Source organism: Artibeus jamaicensis, unplaced genomic scaffold, assembly GCF_021234435.1.
Source record: "Artibeus jamaicensis isolate MK-2021 breed Jamaican fruit bat unplaced genomic scaffold, CSHL_Jam_final contig_432, whole genome shotgun sequence".
In the NCBI taxonomy this organism is placed as follows: Eukaryota; Metazoa; Chordata; class Mammalia; order Chiroptera; family Phyllostomidae; genus Artibeus; species Artibeus jamaicensis.
This window is the reverse complement of record NW_026521828.1, coordinates 7,484,351-7,506,981: the sequence shown is the minus strand read 5'-3', so window position 1 is coordinate 7,506,981 and position 22,631 is coordinate 7,484,351. Positions and strand designations below refer to the sequence as shown.

At 38.0% G+C, this 22,631-nt stretch overlaps 1 protein-coding gene across 4 annotated transcripts in view; it reads right to left on the bottom strand.

Annotated features, from left to right (window-relative positions):
- Positions 1–5,680: 5,680 nt before the first annotated feature.
- The window catches only part of CLINT1 (clathrin interactor 1), a 57,214-nt gene continuing 40,263 nt past the window's right edge, over positions 5,681–22,631 (bottom strand). For 2 of the 4 annotated variants that reach the window (XM_037152226.2, XM_037152228.2), the window contains exons 9-12: positions 16,185–16,259; positions 10,507–10,799; positions 8,409–8,613; positions 5,681–7,417 (exon numbers count right to left, since the gene is read on the bottom strand). In XM_037152226.2, the coding sequence (XP_037008121.2) occupies positions 7,071–7,417; positions 8,409–8,613; positions 10,507–10,799; positions 16,185–16,259 (920 nt within the window). In that variant the 3' untranslated portion in view covers positions 5,681–7,070. The remainder of the gene's footprint in view (positions 7,418–8,408; positions 8,614–10,506; positions 10,800–16,184; positions 16,260–22,631) is intronic. The other 2 variants (XM_037152227.2, XM_037152229.2) reach the window with 2 other exon arrangements.

Sequence of the window (22,631 nt, the reverse complement as noted above, 5' to 3'; positions counted from 1 at the left end):
AATTGAAGGTGTGTGAAGAGTTCTTAACTGAAAATTTTTCAGCTATAATACTCTTTCCTTGGTTCATCATAGGAATTAGATCCAAAGGATAACACTGATAAACCTAGTAAATTAATTAAAAGGAAAAATACTTTAATATTTCTTTTATCTAATCTTATCACTTTCCTATAAAAATGACTTGAAGAGTTGGTTGTGTAACTTATGCCTCAAACTTCATCTTATATTTTTCATTAAAGTTAGTATTTTTTCCCTATCAAAAATAACAGAGTTTTAACTATTGGCAGTCAGACTAGGGTTTTCAAACTTCCAGGTATTTCTAAATGCCCTTTACAATCCATTAGAAAGATACCAATTCAAATACTTCCTTGAGAACAACTTAAACGTAGAAATTCCATTTCTATTTTTATTGGTGGCTGGGCATCTAATATGTGTTTCTCAAATGCAAGAATCACAGATTCAAACGAAAAGTTGCAGAGAGCACCCAATTTTTAGACAGCATTGCGTGCACTTTGGGAAGTGGAGGCCTTAAGCAAGCCATCCAAGGCTGCCCGCCTTGCCTGCGGCTTGCTCTTAACATGCCGTCAGTAGCCTTTGTGTTATCCTGTTCCAAAGCGGCTGAAATTGTTCTGCTTTTGGGATTTGGTTCACATCTTATTCTAAGTTATATCACCATTTCTACAAAACAAACAAAAGGGTTACTCTTCAGAAGAGATCAGCTTTTATTTGCTCTGTGGCTCATCTCCTATTGGCGGCCTTTAGAAAATGTAAATAGATTCTATAAACATTCAGTGCTTCCTTAAAAACATGTTTAGAAACTATTCATTAGTTGTCTACTGTGTGGAGTGTTACACGGCATCTGGGAAAACATGGTCAGAGATCAGGGATACGCGAAAGAAAGTGACAATTTATCTGAGTGGCAGGTACAGTCTTTAAATTAAAGGGTCTGCAGTATTAGTAGGGGAACAATGAGGGGCGGTGGGATGACACTGGATTTGGGTCTCAAAGGCCTGCCCCAGGAGACCTGGGTTCAGCTGCTTCCATCTTGTGGAGCCGTCTCCTTGGCTGAGGGCTGCTATGGGGTCTGGAAGGAACCGAGTGTGAGGCCGCCCTGTCTGTGAACGACAGTGTGCAAGTTCATGTTAGCCCTGTTTGAAACACTCCATTCTTACTTGTAAGTGGCCCCTTAGATATAAAAAAATTAGTATCTTTCATATATAAATGAACTGTTAATGTACTTCAGTGTTAATTATTGACAGTTAAATAATAATCTTCATACAACTTTCCATTCAAGTTTTTTAAAGTCCAATTCAACTTTTTTAAGGGGAGTCTATGACAGCCGTGGCCATGAAAGCAAATGGAGCCTTCGGAACATACGGTCCCTGGTGGTTGTAGTCGCCCCCCCCCCCCCCCCGCCCTGAGGAACTTTGGGGAGAGTGAATTAATTGCCTACCTCAGTACCCTAGACACCAAGTGTGTTACCATCACCTGGCCACAGTCCTTACCCCTTTCACACTGAGCTCCACCCACACCCGCCAAACTCAAGGCACACAGGTCAGCTGGCTGGCTCCTCTTCATCCTTCAGGTCTCTGCACAGCAGCTCTGGTCTGAGAGAGGCCTTCCTGAGCTACCCTGTCTAGATTAGGCCTCTCTGGTTTGTGTTAACAGCAACTCAGTCATCTTCAGAACGCTTACACGCGCACACACTCCCAACGTTGATTGTGTGGGCCCATTGCAGGTGGTGTGGCGAGTTAACTGACCTGAGGCAGTGCAGGCAGTGGGCCCGTAAGGGGGTGAGTAAACACAGGGAAGAAATTGTGGGCAGTGTCCTCTGGTTTCGTAGCCCATTGCCCTGGGTACTTCCATTCCCTAGCTGGGAGGGTTCGGATTTTCTACATTTCTTATCATGCTGTTTTAGCATTGCTTTCCTTGATGTAACTTTTGATGACTGAAAAGTGAAAATGCCGTTAAAAAAATCTAGGAATACTGGAAGCCAGTTTACAACCTAATATTTTAGCTGCATTTTATGAAATGTAGTTTAATGAAACTGGTATATGAGTTACCAGACACAAAACATCTCATCTTCAATGTCTCTCATTCATTAACAAAAGTTGGTTCTGTGCCTATGACACGCACGTTTCCAAAGCGAAGCTCCTCCCGGATGAGAAGGGATTCCGCCTGAAATTCCCTTCCTCTTCCATAGTAAGAACTCAGCCAAACATTCTGACTGAGGGCTGACGATGGTGGTTGGCTAATGAACTGTCTCCTCAGAGCCACTCTGGCTGTCTCTATCGGACTTGTCTGTTCTGTGTCTGTCAGAGGGAGGGCCTAGTTTCCTGGGTTATAAAACAAGGGAGGGAGCTGATGGATGTGAGGAGCCCAGCAGAGCTTGCTACTGCCATTTCATGGAATGAGGGAGACTCTGCTGGATTCCTCCAGTGTTGGGATCAAATGCGTCTGGGACTGACCAGGAACTTGATGAATGTGGACACACTTTCTACAGCCATGCCCCCTGGGAAGTGTTTGCCAGAGAACACAGTACACGAGGTGGCCAGGCCCCCTTGCAAACAAGTCAGACATCTTCAGGTTTGACCCATCTTACTCCTGCTTCTCAAAGGACAGAACAGGAGGTTTACCAAGCTCTCAACACCCAATCTTTCAGGCTAAGCTTTTCCAAAAAATCCAAAGTAAGAAATGTGCTTCTTCATAATTATAAAAACTAGTAATTATGTACTGTTTATCAGAGGAAATAATCTTAAAGACTGAGCAAAAGCTATGGTGTCATCAATTAAAAAAAGATTTTATTTAGTTTTTTATAGAGGGGAAAGGAAGGGAAGGAGAATTGTCGATGTGTGAAACATCAATCAGTTGCTTGCGCTCCCCCAACTAGGGGGACCTGGCCCCGCAACCCAGGTATGTGCCCTGACTGGGAATTGAACTGGCAACCCTTGGGTTCAGACTGGTGCTCAATCCACTGAGACCAGACAGGGCTAATTTTTAATATTCAGTATCCAGAGAGCAATTTCATGTGACAGGCCTTCAGGTTTTAACTGAAGTGAAAGGGAGAACTAAATTCTTTGTACTTCACAAAGATCACCTCATAAACAGAATAAAACAAGCCAGTGGGTACAGAGTAACTAGGCAATAATCTGTTCATTGGTGATAGCAGCAATTCCCCAAGTGGGGCCTGAACATCACTGGGGAGCCTGAGACCCCTTCACGAAAACTGCAAGGTTCTAACCTTTGCAACCATGTATCCCTGTGACTGGACTTCCTGCACATACTTCCACACAACATGGCAAAATGGAATGAATGCAGACGCTGATAAGAGAATCTGCATTTTACTCAGCCGGGTAACGAAGAGATTTTCAGAAATGTAAAAACAATGCTGCTCTTTTCACAAATTTCTATTCTGGAAAAGTTTTTTATAAAATTGTAATTTGATAGGTAATGGGTTACTGTAAAATCAATTAATTATAAAGTTTTCCAGTTATTTCGAATACAGTAAATACCAATAGATATGACCCATGTAAACAAAAGCTCTTTGGGGTCCTTAATAATTTTCAAGGCTGTAAAGAGGGTCCCGAGACCAAACTCCTCCATATACCAACTCTGAGCATGCATCTCACTGCGAAAGGGAAAGTGTACTTGGAGCCTTTAGAGACACGGCTGCAAGAGATGCAGGTGAAGGAAAATCGAACGGGAAGGAAATGCAGTGTTCCATGGTTCCACTTAATGCCACTTATCATCGAGTCACAAACAACGCCAGTTAGTCCGTCAGGACTTTCTGGTCCCTCCAGAACCCCCCCCCCCCCCGGAAGCAAAGCATCAGAACTGGCTGCACAAAGGTTCCCTCACTCACTTCCTAGTTCTCCCCCTCCCGTCTGTACTATGTGGTAAGTGGAAGTGAGTCAATACATTCACAAAAACCGACCATTGATAATTTCCTTTGCTGTTAAATAAAGTGGAATTACATTCAGGAAGACAGGGAAATCCTCAATTAGAAATCAATTTAGTAGAACAGTCTCTCAGGCTTTCTTCACTACACAGTGCTTTCAGAAATAAAGTGGGATTGTGAGTTTTGGGGCTTGCTTTATGTAGATTAAATGACGTGAAGTTTTTTTTAGTACAATGACTGGCACGAGCGACATTTTGGTATGTGCGTTTACATAAAAAAAAGGGAGGCAGAGAAACATTGAAGCATATATGTGCTAGTGGGTTTCACTCCTTTAATTATCCAACACTTCCAGATTTTAAGTTCATAGGAACAAAAATACATGAGGGCCCAGAGAAGTCAGGTAAATTGATCAGGTGTCAGACAGCTGGTGGCTGAAATGGGATTTCTGCCTGCTCCCAAGTCCAAGCTCTTTCCACAGTGCAGTCCTGTTTCCCAGGGGAGCTGAAATACCAAGCCAGTTTATTTTAGAAGCCTATTTACCATCAGCTATGCTCCTAAGGACAGTACACTTTACTAATGTGTTTCATAAATATCTGAAAAATTATTAATCCTTCCCTCCAAATATAGGTCTGAACTTACTAGTGACTACCCCAAACCAAGAGCACTATGGATATCATTCAGGCAGTTGTTTTAAACAGTAAAGGAAATGTTCAAAATACCATACAGGCACACTGTATATATTTACGGCTCCTGAAGATCGAATCAGAGAAGTAAAAATGAATCTGGAATGGCAGTGGAGACTCACTCCTCAAATGTCCATTGCTAGAACAGTAACTATTTCACCCTCCACCCCCAGAATATTAGGCAGAATGAAAACGATACCACAGAGAAGCTGTGGAACAGGAAATGGGGTAGAGGATGGGCAAAGGGGAGCCTAATCGATTATCAGAGTATTAGCTTGCCAACTCCAAATAATTTGGGGGTATCAGAACTTCTCTTTGAAGTATCACTTAGTAACCCCCTCAGAGACAAATCACTGAATTGCATGGACCTCCAGTGAGGCAACCCTTAACGCTGTTCTCTTTAACGGGCTCTGAAACAAAACAGAACGGTAAGCCATAACCTGCATGTTCAAGTGCATCAGTAACCAGATGGGCACTTCCTTCTGTTTGCAGACACAATGCAGGCAGAAGGCAGGGCACAGGAAACGCTTTAGAGAGAGATCCTGATTTTATTAGGGGAAAAAAACAAACAGAAAAGTTTAGAAACAAAATATTTCCTCCAAGAACCATATAAAGGTGAGGCTTTAACTCCCGATTTACAGAAAAATTCACGTAAGATTATGGGTTTTAGAGATCAGTGAAGGTACTCTCCCCACTGCCACCAGGGCCTGCCTTAACTGCTCCGAAGTAACAACACTCAAAAGCTCCCATTCTTTGAAACTAATTTAAACACACTGAATTGTTGAAAGATTAAAAACCGCAGTCAGCTAATTACACTCTTTCTCATCTCTTATTTAGCAAATGAATCACTTTTCATTACCACTTAGCAGAAGTACATGAATTTCTGCCTAATTAGAAATGGTGTAGATGGAACATTAGCGAGAATGGAGCAGGTCAGAATATCTTTGCTGCTTCATTTTTAATTCCTAACACTAGAGTCTGATAAAAGACAGAGAAGTCATTAAATAATTTTAAATTATTTATAAAAATTACCCAAATTATAATTATTTTCCCCCAAACAGTCTGAAATGTCTAACAGAAAGAAAGAAAAAGCAGTTCAACATTGATTTTAATGAACATTTTAATGTTATGTATAACAGAACATTATGAATACAATGGAAACAAAGTTTTATCAATTTAATAAAAAAAATTTCAACACAAAGTGGGGAGGTAATAATTTGATACCTATATTATAGTATTTATTTTAAAAAATATTCCCAGCTTGAGGGTGAAACAATTTTGCATTCCAAACTCTAGAATCATGATTTCTCATGTGAGCTTAATGCAGAATTACAGCAGGAAAACAAAACATCTCAATTCATTTCCTTTATTTGTCATTAAATCAATAAAATCTTTGACTGCTACAGGTCTCCTTTAATAATATATATTTAACTTTTCTCTATTGGAACCATATTGCTAGTGCCATATTATATACACTCAAAACCGAAACAAAACAAATACTGTAGAAAATCTAAAAGCCAACATTGTTGAGGTCTAACATTTATATTTAACTTAAGGTCTTAATGAATTTTTTATCTTTTCAATTTTTTGAAAAGACATCCAAAAAATAAAAATAAATATTTTCCTCTTCTGACTGCTGCTAACTGTGAAACGATGGCCACAGGGACAAACACAGGAGGAAGCCTTGCTGAGTTAATCACTGCGATTTGTAACGACGACTGCTAAAAACAAACCGAATACTGGAGGGTTTTTTCCTTCTTCTTTTAAAGGAAACCATAGAGCAGTCCTGAAAAAAATTTTTCCTAGTCCTGCAAAGGATAAGTATAGCAGAAGATATGGGAAAAGTCCCATAGCTATCAACAATTACTTAAAGAGGTTCTGTTACAATAAAAATTTGGAGAGTATGATAGCAGTGTTGTTGCTGGAACATTAGCAAAAGTATATACATTCCAGTTACCTCTGATTTAGCCATAATCACATATGTATGCCTTTTTTTGGATAAAAATATATTTTTTTATAAAAAACTGATCATCCCACTTTAATGATTTCATATATGGGCTCAAGAGTGGTAGTGAAAGGAACAGGTCCAATTATGACAAGGTGATTCAGGGACAGGAAAATCAAGTTCCTCAGGAAAAGAAGAGTATAAAATTAGAGATTCAAACATACTTATTCAGCCCTATTCCAGTCTTCCCACAACTTACAATATTAATATGAACTCTTCAATGTATAAAGGCTTTCTTTCAATGGTCTCACTAACCCACAGGTCCATTCTCACTGGGAAAATTGGTTTTGACTACCTTATCTGAAGTGCCCTTGCCTGGCCATCTGATATAGCAGATATTTCACTTTTATAAAACAGCCTTTTTGGTTGTTTACATATGTTTATTTTAATTAATTGGTAAGAGGGGAGTTGATTACCATTTTCCATCCCAACATCACCTATCTGCACCACTAAAAATCCTTCATTCAGTCTGCTCCTTTATAATCTCTTATTTGCTAAAGTTGGCGAAATTTGCAAAGGCATCTTGCTTGGGTTGCACAGTTCCAGAAGCCATGGCTAGGCTGGGCATGCCCATTCCCACTGTGCCCGTCAGGCCCATCCCAGCAGCTGACATCCCTATGTTCATGTTCATGCCCATCATGCTCTGGCTCATCATCGGAGTATTTCCAAGAGGAGCCATCCCCATGGTGCCAGGCATCACACTGGGCATGCTCATAGGCATGGGTCCCCCCATCAAAGGGCTAGTTTGGGGCCGGACAGGAAGCATGTTCGATGGAGAACTGAGGTTCACAGCTCCAAAACTCTGGGTCATCACATTCATAGGCTGTTGCATATCTACCAGAAGAAAAGAGACAAAATAACTCTACCACTACGAAATTGAATTCTTAGATTCATAGAGCAGAAAAATAATACAATCTTCTTGACCACCATTACCTGTAAGCCCCAATAAAATTCTTTTAGTAATTTTATAAGAGAATTCACTTAACTGGCATTGTTTTCTCTTGAGAAATATTCAGTGGCTGTTAGCTCTGGTTTCCCGTAGATGTAAAAACAGTAAAAGTGGGTTAGGGGAAGACATGAGGCATTTTAAAGTCATTCCCACAAAATCTATTGTGGAATGTAACCTAACAAATTGTCAAGAGCTACTGTAGATCAAAAGCCTTAAAAAAGTTTATATCCTTTGACTCCTATTTTCAGAATATTCAGGAAAAAAAATCACATGCACAAAGATTTATACAAACAGAATCGGGGAGTTCTTTGTAACAGCAAAAAGCTGGAAACAAAATGAAATAGCCAACAACAGAGGAACTGTACACTTATGTGACGGATAACTATAGAGACCCCAAAATAATTTAAGAACATTCAACACACAAAGAAATGAGAACTAATGTTGAATGAGAACTGCAAGAAACAAAATACAGACAGAATGATCAATGATTAAAAATATAGTCAGAAAAGATGGAAAAAATGTAAATTAATGGTAATTATCCTAGGATTATGGATTGCAGATGATTTTGTGTCACATTTGCCCATACTGAAAGGTTTTTTTCTTTTAAAAAAAGATTTTATTCATTTATTTTTAGAGAGGGAAAGGGAGGGAGAAAGATATGGAAGACACATCAATGTGTGAGAGAAACATTGACAAGCTGCCCCCACACATCCCCAACTGGGGACCTGGCCTGCAAAAACTCTTAAGTGAACACATAGTTAGCTGCCTCCGTAGAAGTCTGTGTTAAGTATTTTTATTCATAGCTTGAAGCAATCCTGGTATCAGGGCAAAAGATTACTTGTACACAAAGAAATGGTAAATCCTGCGGCAACTTACTCTGCTGTTGAATCATTGTATTGAGTGATGGCTGCTGGGGTTTGGAAGGCTGCATACCAGGTAGTAAGTTGTCCAGGCTGATGTTTACGCTGGGGTCAGACCAAGTAGAGGGCAGAGTTTTGCTGACTGACTTCTGGACCATATCTGTATTCTGATTATAGAGAGGATTAGGCTTCTGCAGCACTGTGCTAACATTTTGCAAAGGCTGGAAAATAGAAAATGCTCTAAAAATTAAGCATCTGCTCTATAAAGATAATCAGATGGCAGTTTAATCACAGTAACTCCAAATATATACTAAATTCTGTAATAAACTCTTGAAATTAAAAGAACCGCAAATGGTTTATTCTAAGTTCTTCAATAGCCTGAATCACTAACTCCCCCAAAATGTTTGTCTGAAATCCAAATCGTGTTTGGGGTGGGAACAAACAACATGTTACCCTAACGATTATCCTCCCGTCACCCAGAGTCTAGAAGCCACCATTCCAGGGCAACTACCAACTTAACATTAGTGTAGCTTTAAGGAAACATACAAGTAAAATAGTTGTTCTTACAAAATGGAATTCAGGATATGATTTTTCATGTCATAGAAAGCAAAAACAATCAAACCAGCAAGTTCTATTTCATACATCCTGTTGGGCACTTCCCTCGCCTGTGGACATATCCACTGACTACGGTGAGCAACACTAGCGGAGCCTGCCCTAGGTGGACCTATTCGGAAGAAAGGAGAGGTTCGGGAGAAAGCAGCAGAGGTGCCTGACAGTTACAATACTAAGGACAACTGTGAAAAGAGCAGGAAAAAGGAAAGGAATAGCAACGGGAAGAAAGAATTTAAATGTACCAACGCCCATAATGATAACACAGCTGCAACTAAGGTTGCAAATAACATTGGTTTTCTGCTTAGATCACATAAAGAAACTTGAAAAATAAACTGGCTTGGGCTTATTCAGTGGTGCATAGTTAATTCAATGGTATTGGTATGGTTTTCTGTCCATTTTCTCAATGTCAGATCTAATTTCTGTTACAGAAAGCAGTCACCCTCTGCTTCTCTCTTTTCTTCCTCCATCTTAACACTCAAAAGAGGAGAATCTACAAATTAAAATGAGTATTAGCACCATGCACAAATATTCTGAATAGCTTCAATCAAAAAACCAAGTTCCTAGTACACTGAGACATGCATATTCTAACCCTACCCTTGTTTAAATTCTAAGCTAGTTTTAGATCATTTAGATTCAACTATAAAAAATGAATTAAAAAGCTCCCAGTTTTAATTTTCCTTTATGAAAATGAGAATTGAAAGAAAAGCATAAACATTATATAATGTAGAGCAGGCCAAGAACATGGAAGAATATTCATCACTTTAGGAAATGATTTTATTAGCAATGCTTGTTTGCAACCAGTGACACTTCTTGAAGAACGTGACCAGAGATTTCACTGAGTCATGAGTGAAGCCAATACAGGTCCACCTCTTTTCACTGCATCTTGCAGATACTGAATTTTTCATCAGCACTGAGGCTAGAGCCTCTGCCAGCAAAAAGATTATGACTTGTTGAATGAAGGCTCAGGTGATGATTAGCATTTTTTTTAGCAATAAAGCATTTTTAAATTAAGGTATATACATTGTTTTTAAGATATTATGCTATTGCACTTTTAATAGACTATAGTATAGTGCAAACATGAACTTCTATGTGCACTGGGAAACCAATGTGACTTGCTTTATTGTGATACTAGCTTTATTGTTGTGGTCTGGAACAAAACCTGCTGTAGCTATGAGGTATGTGAGTTTCTCTATTACTTCTTAAAAACAATTTTTAAAAACTATTAAATACCACTTTTAAATTAATTCAGTAATTTTTCAGCAAGTGCTTTTACTGTGCAAGGCACTATGATTGACTCTGTATGGACTACAAGATGAGTGAGAAGGCTTGCCCTCTAGAACTCAAATGACTATGCCAGAGGAAAGCATGTAAGATAAATGCACTGTGCAAAAGCAATCTATCCATCGCTTGCTAACTTTTGCTTTATGCTAATCTGCCATTAGATTAGATAGAGCATCTCAAAGATTATGAATCACAATTTCCGAGGGAAGCGGACAACTTACCTGTGATCTTGACATGGGCAAACCCAGCCCTACAGTATTCGTGCTCATCATAGAGAAATTCATACTCTGGGAAGATGTCATGGTTGCCTGGGATGAGCCCATAAGATCGAATAGGTCTGAAGAATTCGAGGCAGCTGGAGGTGGGCCTAACGCGGGTTGTGAGCCACTGACCAGTTCTACGGCTGGCTGTGAGGCACTGCCGAAGAGCTCCCCGCCGGAAGCAACAGCGCCCGAGGGGGCTTGGTTGAAGGCACTCCAGTCACCAAAGTCTCCATTCCCACTAGCTGCAGTCACTGAGGAAGAGAGAACGACACGGGTACGAAACTTTCTGAAGTGCACAGTACAAACAACAAATCTATGAACAGAAACAGATTAGAGCTGATGTGTGTCCATTTAGATTAACATCTGCAGGTACCATCTCCATCTGGACATTGTTCTTTCTCATGAATATTCCACAAGTATTAACAAGGTGGCAAAGAAAAAATATAACTCCCACAGATTAAGTAAAATCCATCTCTTAGCAGGTCGGAAGTGACACACAAAAGTATAATCGAAACCTCCCTTCACCCTAAGTTTGCACATCTAATGTGGTTCCAGCTAAACAAATGTGCACTAGCCTAAGCCCCCTAAAAGCAAGAAGACAACTCTGAACTGGTTAAGCTTTCTGCTGGGAGACCCAGAATCCTCATGCAAGGACATACTCAGTAAAATCAGAGAATTCGACTCATTCCATTCATTATTTGGGGAGGTTCAAAGAGAACTCAAACTACGATTTCTACCATGTCATAAATAAAAACCCCAATTTCATGTGATTAAGTTTATGAAACAAATGTAGAAAAACATGGAGAAAAAAAAAAGTCAATGAAATTATCCCTGACTGGTGTGGCCCAGTTGAGTAACTGGTTCAATTCCATGTCAGGCACATGCCTAGGTTGCAGGTTCGGTCCCCAGTAGGGGTTAATCCGAGAGGCAATCGATCAAAGTTTCTCTCTCACACTGATGTTTCTCTTCCTCCTCCTCTATTTAAAAATAAATACATTTTAAAAAATAAAAAAAAAACCAATAAAATTAAGAGTAGAGTTAGTACATTTCTGTAGGAAGTGCTCACCCATTTGGCCATGCTCCATTGATAAAAGAAGGGCTGTAGATAGCCATAATATTTATAACTTTAGTACACCATTTGCTTCAAATAGGTAATGAGTTGAATCTACTTAATAAAAAGGAGGATATACAGTCTTAAGAGGGGAACTCATGCTAATATTAAAAATATGTAACTACACTTCAAAATATAATTACAAGTTTCAGATTTAATGCAATCAATAATATAAAACAGTAAGGTAATTAAAACACTAATGTTTAAGAGTATGGATTTTGTAACTTAATCTCTGTGTAACTTGAGTAAGCCACTTAACCACCTCTGTGCCTCTCGTTAAAAAAAGACCTAAGCCCTGGCTGGTGTGGCTCAGTGGATTGAGCGCGGGCCTGCAAACCAAAGGATCACGGTTCAATTACCAGTCAGGGCACATGCCTGGGTTGCAGGCCGGTTCCCAGCAGGGGATGCATAAGAGGCAACACATTGATATTTCCCTCCCCCTCTCCTTCCCTTCCCCTCTAAAGATAAATAAATAAAAGCCTTTAAAAAAAAGACCTAAGTTGTGAATATTAAACAATTTAATAAATAGTAAGTGCCATTTAAGGTTCGTTATTTTTACTTTGGATTATTTGTGAGAAGACAGGGGAGAGCCAAGACACTGCACTCTCTGTCCTCCAGGTTTGCCTTACAAAAGTGTACGTCAAGCTTTATAAATTCTTCATACACAATATTGACTATCTGGAACACAGTAAACATAAAGGCATGTGATGCTTTAAAAAGTTTTTTAACTACATTATTTTAAGTAAATAAACCCTTCTTTAAGAAAGGAACAAATAAATATGAACAGAGACTGAAAAAACAAAAGTGAAGAAAAGAGCTGTAGATAAACTGTCATCTGAAAGCAAAGACTATGTATTTCCACATTAATTAACACCATTTCTCTACTTCTGACCAAGATGGAGGCGCAGTAGACATGCTTTGCCTCCTCGCACAACCAAAAGGACAACAACAATTTAAAAACAAAAAACAAGCAGAACTGACAGAAAATGGAGCTGTACGGAAGTCCGACAACCAAGGAGTTAAAGACACATTCATCCAGACTCGTAGAAGGGGTGGAGACAGGCAGCGGGGCAGAGGACTTGTAGCAAGGTGGTGGCTGGCCGAGCAGGTGGTCCTACATTCACGTGCAAATAAACCAGGAGGAACAACTGGGGAGCAGGATGGACCACACAACCCAGGGCCCCAGAGTGGGGAAATAAAGCCCCAAACTATGGATTGAAAACACCTGTAGGGGTTGACGTGCCAAGAGAGACTCCCAGTCTCACAGGAGAGTTTGTTGGAGAGACCCACAGGATCCTAGAACGTAAACAAGCCCACCCACCTGGAATCAGCACCAGCAGGGCCCAATTTGATTGTGGGAAGTGGGGGAAGTGACTGAAATCTGGCAGAGAGCACAGTAAGTGCCATTGTTCCCTCTGGACCCCTTCCCCACATACGGCATCTCAAACCAACCACATGGGTTACCCTGCGCCCTGGTGAACACCTAAGGCTCTGCCCCTCACTATGAAACACGCAAGTCGAAACAAAAAAATTGGCCCAAACAAAAGAACAGATCAAAGCACCACGGAAAAAATACAACTAAGCGATGAAGAGGTAGCCAACCTACCAGACGCACAGTTCAAAACACTGGTAATCAGGATGCTCACAGAATTGGTCACATTTGGTCGCAAATTAGATGAAATTTATTACACTAAGTGACATAAAGGGACACTTATAGGGAACCAATAGTGATGGGAAGAAAACTGGGACTCAAATCAACAGTGTGGACCAGAAGGAAGAAAGAAACATCCAGCTAGAAAAGAAGGAAGAAACAAGAATTCAAAGAAATGAGGAGAGACTCAGGAACCTCCAGGACATCTTTAAACGTTCCAATCGAATTATAGGGGTACCAGAAGGAGAAGAGGGAGAGCAACAAGTGGAAATGTTACTTGAACAAATAATGAAGGAGAACTTCCTCAATCTGGCAAAGGAAATAGACTTCCAGGAAGTCCAGGAAGCTCAGAGAGTCCCAAAGAAGGAGGACCCAAGGAGGAACACACCAAGGCACATCATAATACATTACCCAAGATTAAAATGAAGGAGAGAATCCTAGAAGCAGCAAGAGAAAAGGAGGCAGTTGCCTACAAAGAAGTTCCCATCAGACTGTCAGCGGATTTCTCAAAAGAGACCTTATAGGCAAGAAGGGTCTGGAAAGAACTATTTCAAGTCATGAAAAGCAAGGACCTATATCCAAGATTGCTCTATCCAGCAAAACTTTCATTTAGAATGGAAGGGCAGATAAAGTGCTTCTCAGATAAGGTCAAGTTCAAGGAGTTCATCATCACCAAGCCCTTATTATATGAAATGTTAAAGGGATTTATCTAACAAAAAGAAAAAAATATGTACAGTAAAACAACAGCAAACTCGTGATCATTAACAACCACACCTAGAACAAAAACAAAAGCAAACTAAGGAAATAACTAGAACAGGAACAGAACCACAGAAATGGAGATCACATGGAGGGTTATCAACAGGGGAGTGGGAGAGGGACAGAGGGGGGGAAAGGCACAGAGAATAAGTAGCATAATTGTTAGGTAGAAAATAAAAAGGGGGAGAGTAAGAATAGTATAGGAAATGTAGAAGCCAAAGATCTTGTATGTATGACCCATGGACGTACTAAAGGGGGGAAATGTGGGTGGGAGGGGGTGTGCAGGGTGGGTGGGGTATGTGGGGCAGAAGGGAGTGAAGGGAGGAAAATGGGATAATTGTAATAGCATAATCGATAAAATATATTTTTTAAATAAGCACCATCTCTTTGTACTCTGCGTTCACTTACAACTTGGAAATACATTATGTCTAGGTAAAAAGGTAAACTAACTACAGTGATGCTGTGTCTTATGCTAAATATCAAAAGAACATCAAGTCTTTAAAATTATATTCTTCCTTTACCATATTAAAATATAAACACCCTCAAAAGAGAAAATAATTCACTTAGAAACCCTAAGCTCTACCAACAATTTAATATAAGAACTCAGCTAATATTCATAACCTCAGGGTTTTACAATATGTCTTTGATATTCTTTACAAAAAAGACTGAATTAAGAGTTTTACAATTAGCTGTATATATTAAACAATTTAAACTAACAAGTAAGACTGTTGGACAAAGGTAAACTTTATGTTGGTTTTGTGTCTGTTTGATATATAAAACAAATAGAATGGAAATTGGGACAAAATGTGTTGCCCATGTGAAAACTTGATCTGAGGTGATTAATCAGAGGAAGGTATTTCTAGTGGGGCATACACTGTTCGGAAATGATCAAACATTGTTGAACGGTTTCAGCCCTTTGTGTAGTGGTGATCAAGCTGTAGTAATCACATTCATATGAATGAAGAGATGTATCACTTAGCAACATTAACATATTTGAATTATTTGCATAGTAGGCAACTTTATATACATAAAAACTTGGAGAATTACACAGGCAGTCTGTAAAATTGGGGCAGTATTTATATTCTACTTTGATTTGCCTAAAGTAAGGTATTAACCCTTAGGAAGGCATAACCATACTTCTAAAAGAAGCATGACTCGCAGTTTTAGAAGCTGGAGGCTCAAGGGCTTTCCCAAAGTTAACTAGCTACCACAGTCTATGGTAGAGGCATTAAGATAAAAAAGGGGAAAAAGACAAGCTATTCACCTTAATCTTTGATGTTTAAGTTTCTACTCTGCTTGGATGTTGGCTTTGATTTTTCTTTTTTAAAAACTGAAGTATAACTGACATGCACACTGTATCAGTTTCAGGTATACAACCTCATGATTCAATATTTGTATGTGTTGTAAAATGACCACCACAATGAGTGGTCATTTTGGCATCTCTGGGCCACACTGGAAGAAGACTTGTCTTGGGCACACATTACATACACAAACTCTAATGAAAACTGATGAGCAAAAAAGGTTTTAAGTAAATTTAAGATTCTGTGTTGGGCTGCATTCATAGCCACCCTGGGCTGCATGTGGCCGGCAGGTGGACACCCCTGGGCGCTTTTAAATGTCTAAACTAACACAGAGTGAGAAGTTCTGCCTAAAGTTCAACTGCTAAGGATGTGTCAAAATGAAGTTCAGTCATTTGTCATAGAAATGCTCTTAAGATATCTAAATCATAATGAAATGAATTTTACTAAGATAGTCTGCCCATAACCAACGTCCCTGAATTTCGTTCATGAAAATCATAAGCTAAACATAAATCCCACTACCCTTGGCTGCTAAAGAGATTATTAATGCTTATTCAAACTCCCTACTCCCCACTGAAAAAAGCTAAATAGGAATTACTTATGAGTAAGAACACTTGAAGTGTATCTCAGTGGTTTGTACCAAATTAATTCATGTGGAGCAATTAAGACACTGGCCCAATAATATACCTTGAATAAACCCATTAAGAATTACAAATACTGTATGGAGGAAAATGCCAAAAAGCTGATGTGGAAGGGAGCTGTTTTGTTTTGATAACCTTTTCACTGCTGCTAGACTTTGGCCAATGGAATCGGATCATACCTTGGGAAGGGAAACTGCCTGATGCAGCAGCTGAACCAAAGTCAGCAAATCCGCCAAATAAATCAGCTGATCCTCCTAGAAATTAAGTATGAGGAAAAAGTTAAATTGTTAGAATCACAAAACAATTGATAGTAATTTCAGGAAGCCATTTTAGCACCACATGTAAAAAATGCCCACTACTGACGGGTCTGGACCCATCCTAAGAGCCAGCTTGTTGATCTCCGTTTTCATGGTCCCTTTAAGCTACCACAGACTTACATTCCTCAGTACCGCATCTAGTAAATAACTGACACCAGCACTGTGGTCAGTTACCCTTCACTCATATTTCAGGAACATAACACAGGCATATGCTCTTTATAACAATCCTCCATGCATGCTAGTGCCTGGGTAAAATGTTGCTGGGAAGTAACAGAGTTACATAATCTCAAAACATCACCCCACCGCTTATTTAGTAAATACAAGGGGATGAAACTACTTTTACAATGGGGAAACTGGATGGATAACAACTTAAATAAGTGATCACACTTAAGAATGGGATAAAATAGTGTTCATGGGCTCTCTAATGTACGGAACTGAAAAGGCCATCACCACCCATGTAGAAATTCCTGCCAAAAATATTTAACTTGTGTCTAGTGATGAGGAATGAACAGGAGAAATACAAATTGAAGACATTCTGCAAAACAACTCTGAAGACTTCAGAAAATGTCAACATCATTAATGGTAAAAGGACTGGGACTGCTCTAAAGTAGAGAAGCCTGAAGAAGCAGGACAAGTAAATGATGTGCACGGTCCTGGACTGGACTCTGGGTTCTTCAGAAAGTGCTATCTGGACTGACACAGTTGAGACACCAGGGAAATCTGCATTTTGTCTGTATATTATTAGACAATGAAACTGTTTTAATGTGAAGTTCCCCAAGTATGAGAATTATATGGTGATTATAAAGGAGAATGCCCTTTTGTAAAAAGATATGTGTTGAAGGATTTTAGGGGCAAAACATCATGCTGCTTGCAATTTTCTTTCAAATAGTACACAATAAATAAATAGTACACAATAAAACAACCACCAAAAAGAAAGAGAATATGGAAAATTTTATGTAGGTTTGAAATAAAAAGAAATAAAAGTTAGGGAAAAAACTGTTTACTCTATGAGCAAGCAAATATTTGCATTTCTATTACATGAAAAATAGCATTTTGATATTTCTCGACTGGCATTTGTAAAGGGTGAGACCCAGAGCAGAAGGCTGCAAATCAGTCTCTGTGTGCGTAACGTCACACTCCCATGCACATTCTTATCTGGAAACACGACATGGGTAAGAATATTTACTTTTATCTACAGTTTGAACAATAACATTTTATTAAATTTTAACATTTCACCTCTCTCCAATTATCAATTAAATAGCAACAGCCAAAGGATCTAAAACCGTAAATAGCTGTCCTTATTTTGTCCTTAAAGATTTCACCTCTTAAGAGTCACAGCCTTAGAAGTTTAGAGCAGCAGTTCAATTATGATGCTTTTAGTGTTATTTGAACATTACATAGGTTACATCCCAGCTGCTTAGCCTGCAGTGCTTAGAAACTAGCCAGGTGGGACTGGAACATCTGGGCTGCACTCAAACACCACCAGGGACGGCTTTCAACATCTGGTGCCATTTCTGAATTGTCTTATCGCTGCAAGACATTTTGCCCCATCTGCTACACTCAACTGGGTTAATTAAAGTAGAACCATCTCCCCTTCTTAATAAATGGCCAGCAGTAATGAAAGGAACAAATCAGTTTCAGATACATATGTATTTAGTATTTCTTTTTAATGCACATTTACTGTAGTCAACTATCAGCAGGCATAACTAATTCTTCTTTCTTTCACCTCATTACAAACGCACATATTCACATATATTCTCACCCAACATGAATTAACTCCCATCCCACCAAGGCCAAGGCTCTCCACTCCCTATCAACACCACAGCTCAAGCATCTACTTCTGCTTTATCCAAAGGATAATATCGCAGTGTTTGTTTTCTTTATAGGCATACACATCATGATAAAATATGACAAGGGGCACAAAAGATCAATGACCTATATTTTTGAACTATTTTAAACAAGCACATACATTAATAAAAATAGCCGGGAAACGAATGTTATAAACAGTTGCTGCTTAATATTCATAAGCTGTCTTCTGTAATGTCCCTTCATGTTCAGGATATTGATCAAAGTACACTATCAGGTAACAAAATAATAGTTAATCACTTACTATGACATTAAAGGATTTGAAAATTGGGGATTATTTTAATTTGCTTCATCCAAGCAGTGAATAAGCATCAATATGTAACTTATTATGCCAAACAAGTTAGGAATTTTTTCAAATCTTATTCAGTCTGAGCCGTAAGAAAATTCATGCTGTGGATAAAGGCACCGAGTAACTACAGACTACAACTCCAAGCTGGGCGAGATACTTATTTTTGTCATATCCTGAATGTAGTATTTCAGATAATTACCTACTTTGGTTATTCTACTGTCTTTCCTTCTAACACCTATGCTGAAATTATGCCACATTCGCAACTTACCTATAGGAAATATTATTCCTTTCCACCCATACTAGAAGGGAGTCTGATTTTAACATGACTAAGTAAGAACACTGGGAGTAAAGAATGGAAACACACATCCGCACAAGTATTTTACAGACAGAAGCCACCTTTCCTTGAAAAGAATTTAACTTTTCTCTAATCTGGAGTGCCACAGATTATGCTGCTATTTATTTTACACAATGGTCTTCAACTCTGAAAACTACCTTAAAATTTAAAAATCTTTGTATTTCATGTAGGAACAGACTTTCTCCTAGGGGAGACTATCCATACCCATATGCATTGATGTTATTCATACCAATGCTTTGACTCAATAGAAATTTTCTGTTCTTAGGCATTTTCCCAGATAACTTCTAAGGGAATTTAAATAAAAGAGTCTACCAAAAATGGCTGCGTGTAGAAGACTGCTGAATTTCACAGCAAGAGCTATCCTTCAAGATTCCCACGTGAGAGCTGTCATTACAAATGAACCATTTCCATCTGCCTTTTCAGGGCAGCAAGGTTATTTACAATCACCAGCTGGGAACACGTATTTTCCAAAGCAATCTGAACAGGAAAAATACAGCTAAACTACGTATGAAAATTTCCTTCAATAAAAAATTTAATCTAGGTTACATTATAAAACAAAGTTTTGCACATAGAATTCTAATACTTAAAAAAAATTTTAAATGAAAATAAACATGTAAATATATGACAAAGAATTAATGTAAGAAGTTCTTTAAAAAATCAATAAGGATAAACACCCTAAAGAAAAAATGGACAAAGAACATAAATAGACAAGTTATGATTAACTTATAAAAACATAAAAAGTATTTAAACTCAGTTATCAAACAAGTGCAAAATGAAATACTATTTTCTCCTTACTAAATTGGAAGATTTTTGAAAAGTACTATTTCACTACTTTATAATATAGAAAATTTTGGAGGAAAAAAACCCCTAAAAACCTAATGTCACACACAGAAAGATATTGATTGGCTAAATAAACCATAGTATATCCGACCATACAATGTTAAGATTATAAAGTAATTAAAAGGCCTATAAAAGAATGCCAACTATCATAAGGACATGGTCGTGAGATCTTGGTTGAAAAGCAGTTTACAAAAAATAAAAAATAAAAATCCTTATTTAGAAGCCCCAAAAAAGATTTGCCACACAATAAATGGTAAAATATACTGACTGAATATACAGAAAGTGTATGTAAAAAAAGAGTATTCACCAAAATTCATAGTTGACTTTATGATTCTAAGTTATGGTGAATCACTTGTTTTCCATCAAATTCCTAGAATGAGCACTGTTTTTATAGTAAAAAGAGTTATTAAAATTTTTTGCTTTTGTAAATGTGATTTAAATGAGAGACAACTCCCAGGAAATTCTTACACATGTTGATGTGCTAACGCTGGAACAAGGTGGTTCACAGTCACAGAAACAGCCCCAACACACTTCAGTGATCACTGGTTACAAGACAACAGGTTCAAATGTAAGTGTAATGAAAATGTTGGATTTGATATACCTTAAAGATTTTTTAACTTAAAAAAGAAATCATAACATATGCAAGTCATATAATGTCTTTCTATTGATACTGACTTTGGTGTATTTTCTCTTCAACATTATTTATTGTACTAGAAATATCTGATTTAACAGTATGTTAACCATGACCTAAATTCCTTAATTGCAAAAGGACAAAGGAGACTACATGGACTTTTAAAGTGAGATGTACTTTAAAAAAAATGAAATGAAATGGTTTTTGGCATTCTGTTTCTAAATGGCTTATTTTTCTAAAAACTTGAAATTATCCATTTAATTCAGTGGTATTTATTTTACTTTATTTATTTTATTCATTTAGTTTATTAGAAATGTCCTATGTGTTTAAGCCATCAAAATATCATTTGAGTACAGATTTTAAAAGAACATCACCACAGTGGGACATTCATCAAGGTCGTCTCAAGTAAATCTTGATGAACGGGCTCACATGTATATTTTTATACTTGGTAGATGTCCTACAATTATTTTTACCACATGTATACTTTTGAAGCTGCTAACAAAAGGATGTAATAACATCTACAAAAATGATGACCCGAACATTTTCTCAGAGGAGAAATCTATCTGTGAGCCGTACAGATGCCATACCTGCCTAGGTTTATAGTTCGTGTCCACATGATGTACACGATGGCACTGCAGTAAGTACAGGCACAGCTGGTAAACGACCCCCAGTGGCACACCAAATAGCTATGCCAACATGGTGGATTCTTAAACCTTCTCCTGTGTAGGTGCTAAAGATTTAGCACTGCTAAAGATTTCCGCTGCTGAATTCAATTTTGAATATATAACTGAGATATTTAAATGGAGATTTTGAGTAACAAAATTCATGTCCTGATTAGAGGGGGGGCTCTGTACAAACTGGTTATACACACACAGTTTCAAAAAGGAAATAAACTTTAGAAAATAATTCTGATGTCAACCCACATTCAGCTGCTTTTTAAAAGAGAATACTAAGATAAACATTAAGGCAAGAAACCTTCCAGATTTAATTTGTCTTAGTTATTGTATTAACTGCTATTTCTATTTAATTAATCAATCTACTGTAAGTACTGGAGAAGAAAAACCACTCAAAGATTTCTTGTTAAGCAAAGGAAACATGCTGCTACTTAATAATTCTCACTGTTCAAAGCAATCTTGGTATCACGGAGGAAGAAAGTTCATCCAACTCATCTGACCTTCCTAGTTATTTCCTCTCTGATTGCTCCATTAAAACTTTCCAAAGATGTACGAAAGGGGCTCTTTAATATTTCATGCCAGACGTCCAGAAGAGCTGATATTCTGTGACACTGTAGTACATGATACATGCTAACTGCCACTTAATATGAGTTAAAATCGTAACTATACAAAAAGCATGTATATTGCTTAAAAAACTAATGTAGTTGTTTGTAACCTTGGGCGTGCAGTTTAATAATTTTAGGATGAGTTTACAATTACAGAAAAAAAGGAAATGGGGGAATTAAAGAATTTCAGAAACTAGGTTAAACAAGATACCCTATGAAGTTCACTCTCAGTCCAAGAATTGTATGATACTAGGCAAGGAGAAGAAGAAAATAGCAGGAGACTTATATTAATTGATTTCTATCACAGACTTCCTCTTAGACACAGTTTTAAAGAATCATTACACACAACTAGGAATAGTGTATTTACTATGCTCATTACTTATATGCCAATCTTGTCATCTACAATCTAATGTGAAATGAACTTTAAACAGGTTGGGAAGGAACGTCTTTAAAGAGAAGTTTTATTTCTTAAGCTGTTTTGACACAGGAGTTTATGAGAATTCCATAACCACTGAATATAACCTAAAATATAAATTTTCTTGAAAATAATTTATAGGGAATTACTCAAAATCTAGCACATACTGGTAATCAAACTGAAGACATCATTAATCCTATCTTGAGAAAATCTTGGTAAACAAACTATTCTATTGCTGCAGCCCTCTTAAAATATGCCAGATAGGTAGTTACATACTTTCATAGAATGCTCCTTTCTTCAAAAGCACTCTGCATGTTTGTAATTAAGTAATTATTTGTGACTCTTGAATAACAATTACTGTACTTCCACCACTTGACCTCCCACAAGGACAAGAACTCTCTTACTATGCATTATACCTCCAGCACACAGACCTGTGTCTGGTTCAACAAGTATTTGCTGAATAAATGGATGAACTCTAGGGATGGCTGATGCTGACAGCCACAATTAATATTCAGCAAAAGACAGTAACATAAGCAGAGCAGTACATTTTGTTTATAGAGAAAGCAGAGGACTCCAAATACTCAGTGCTAAACAAATTAAGGAGATTAATAAATTATTGGTCAAATATTTAAGC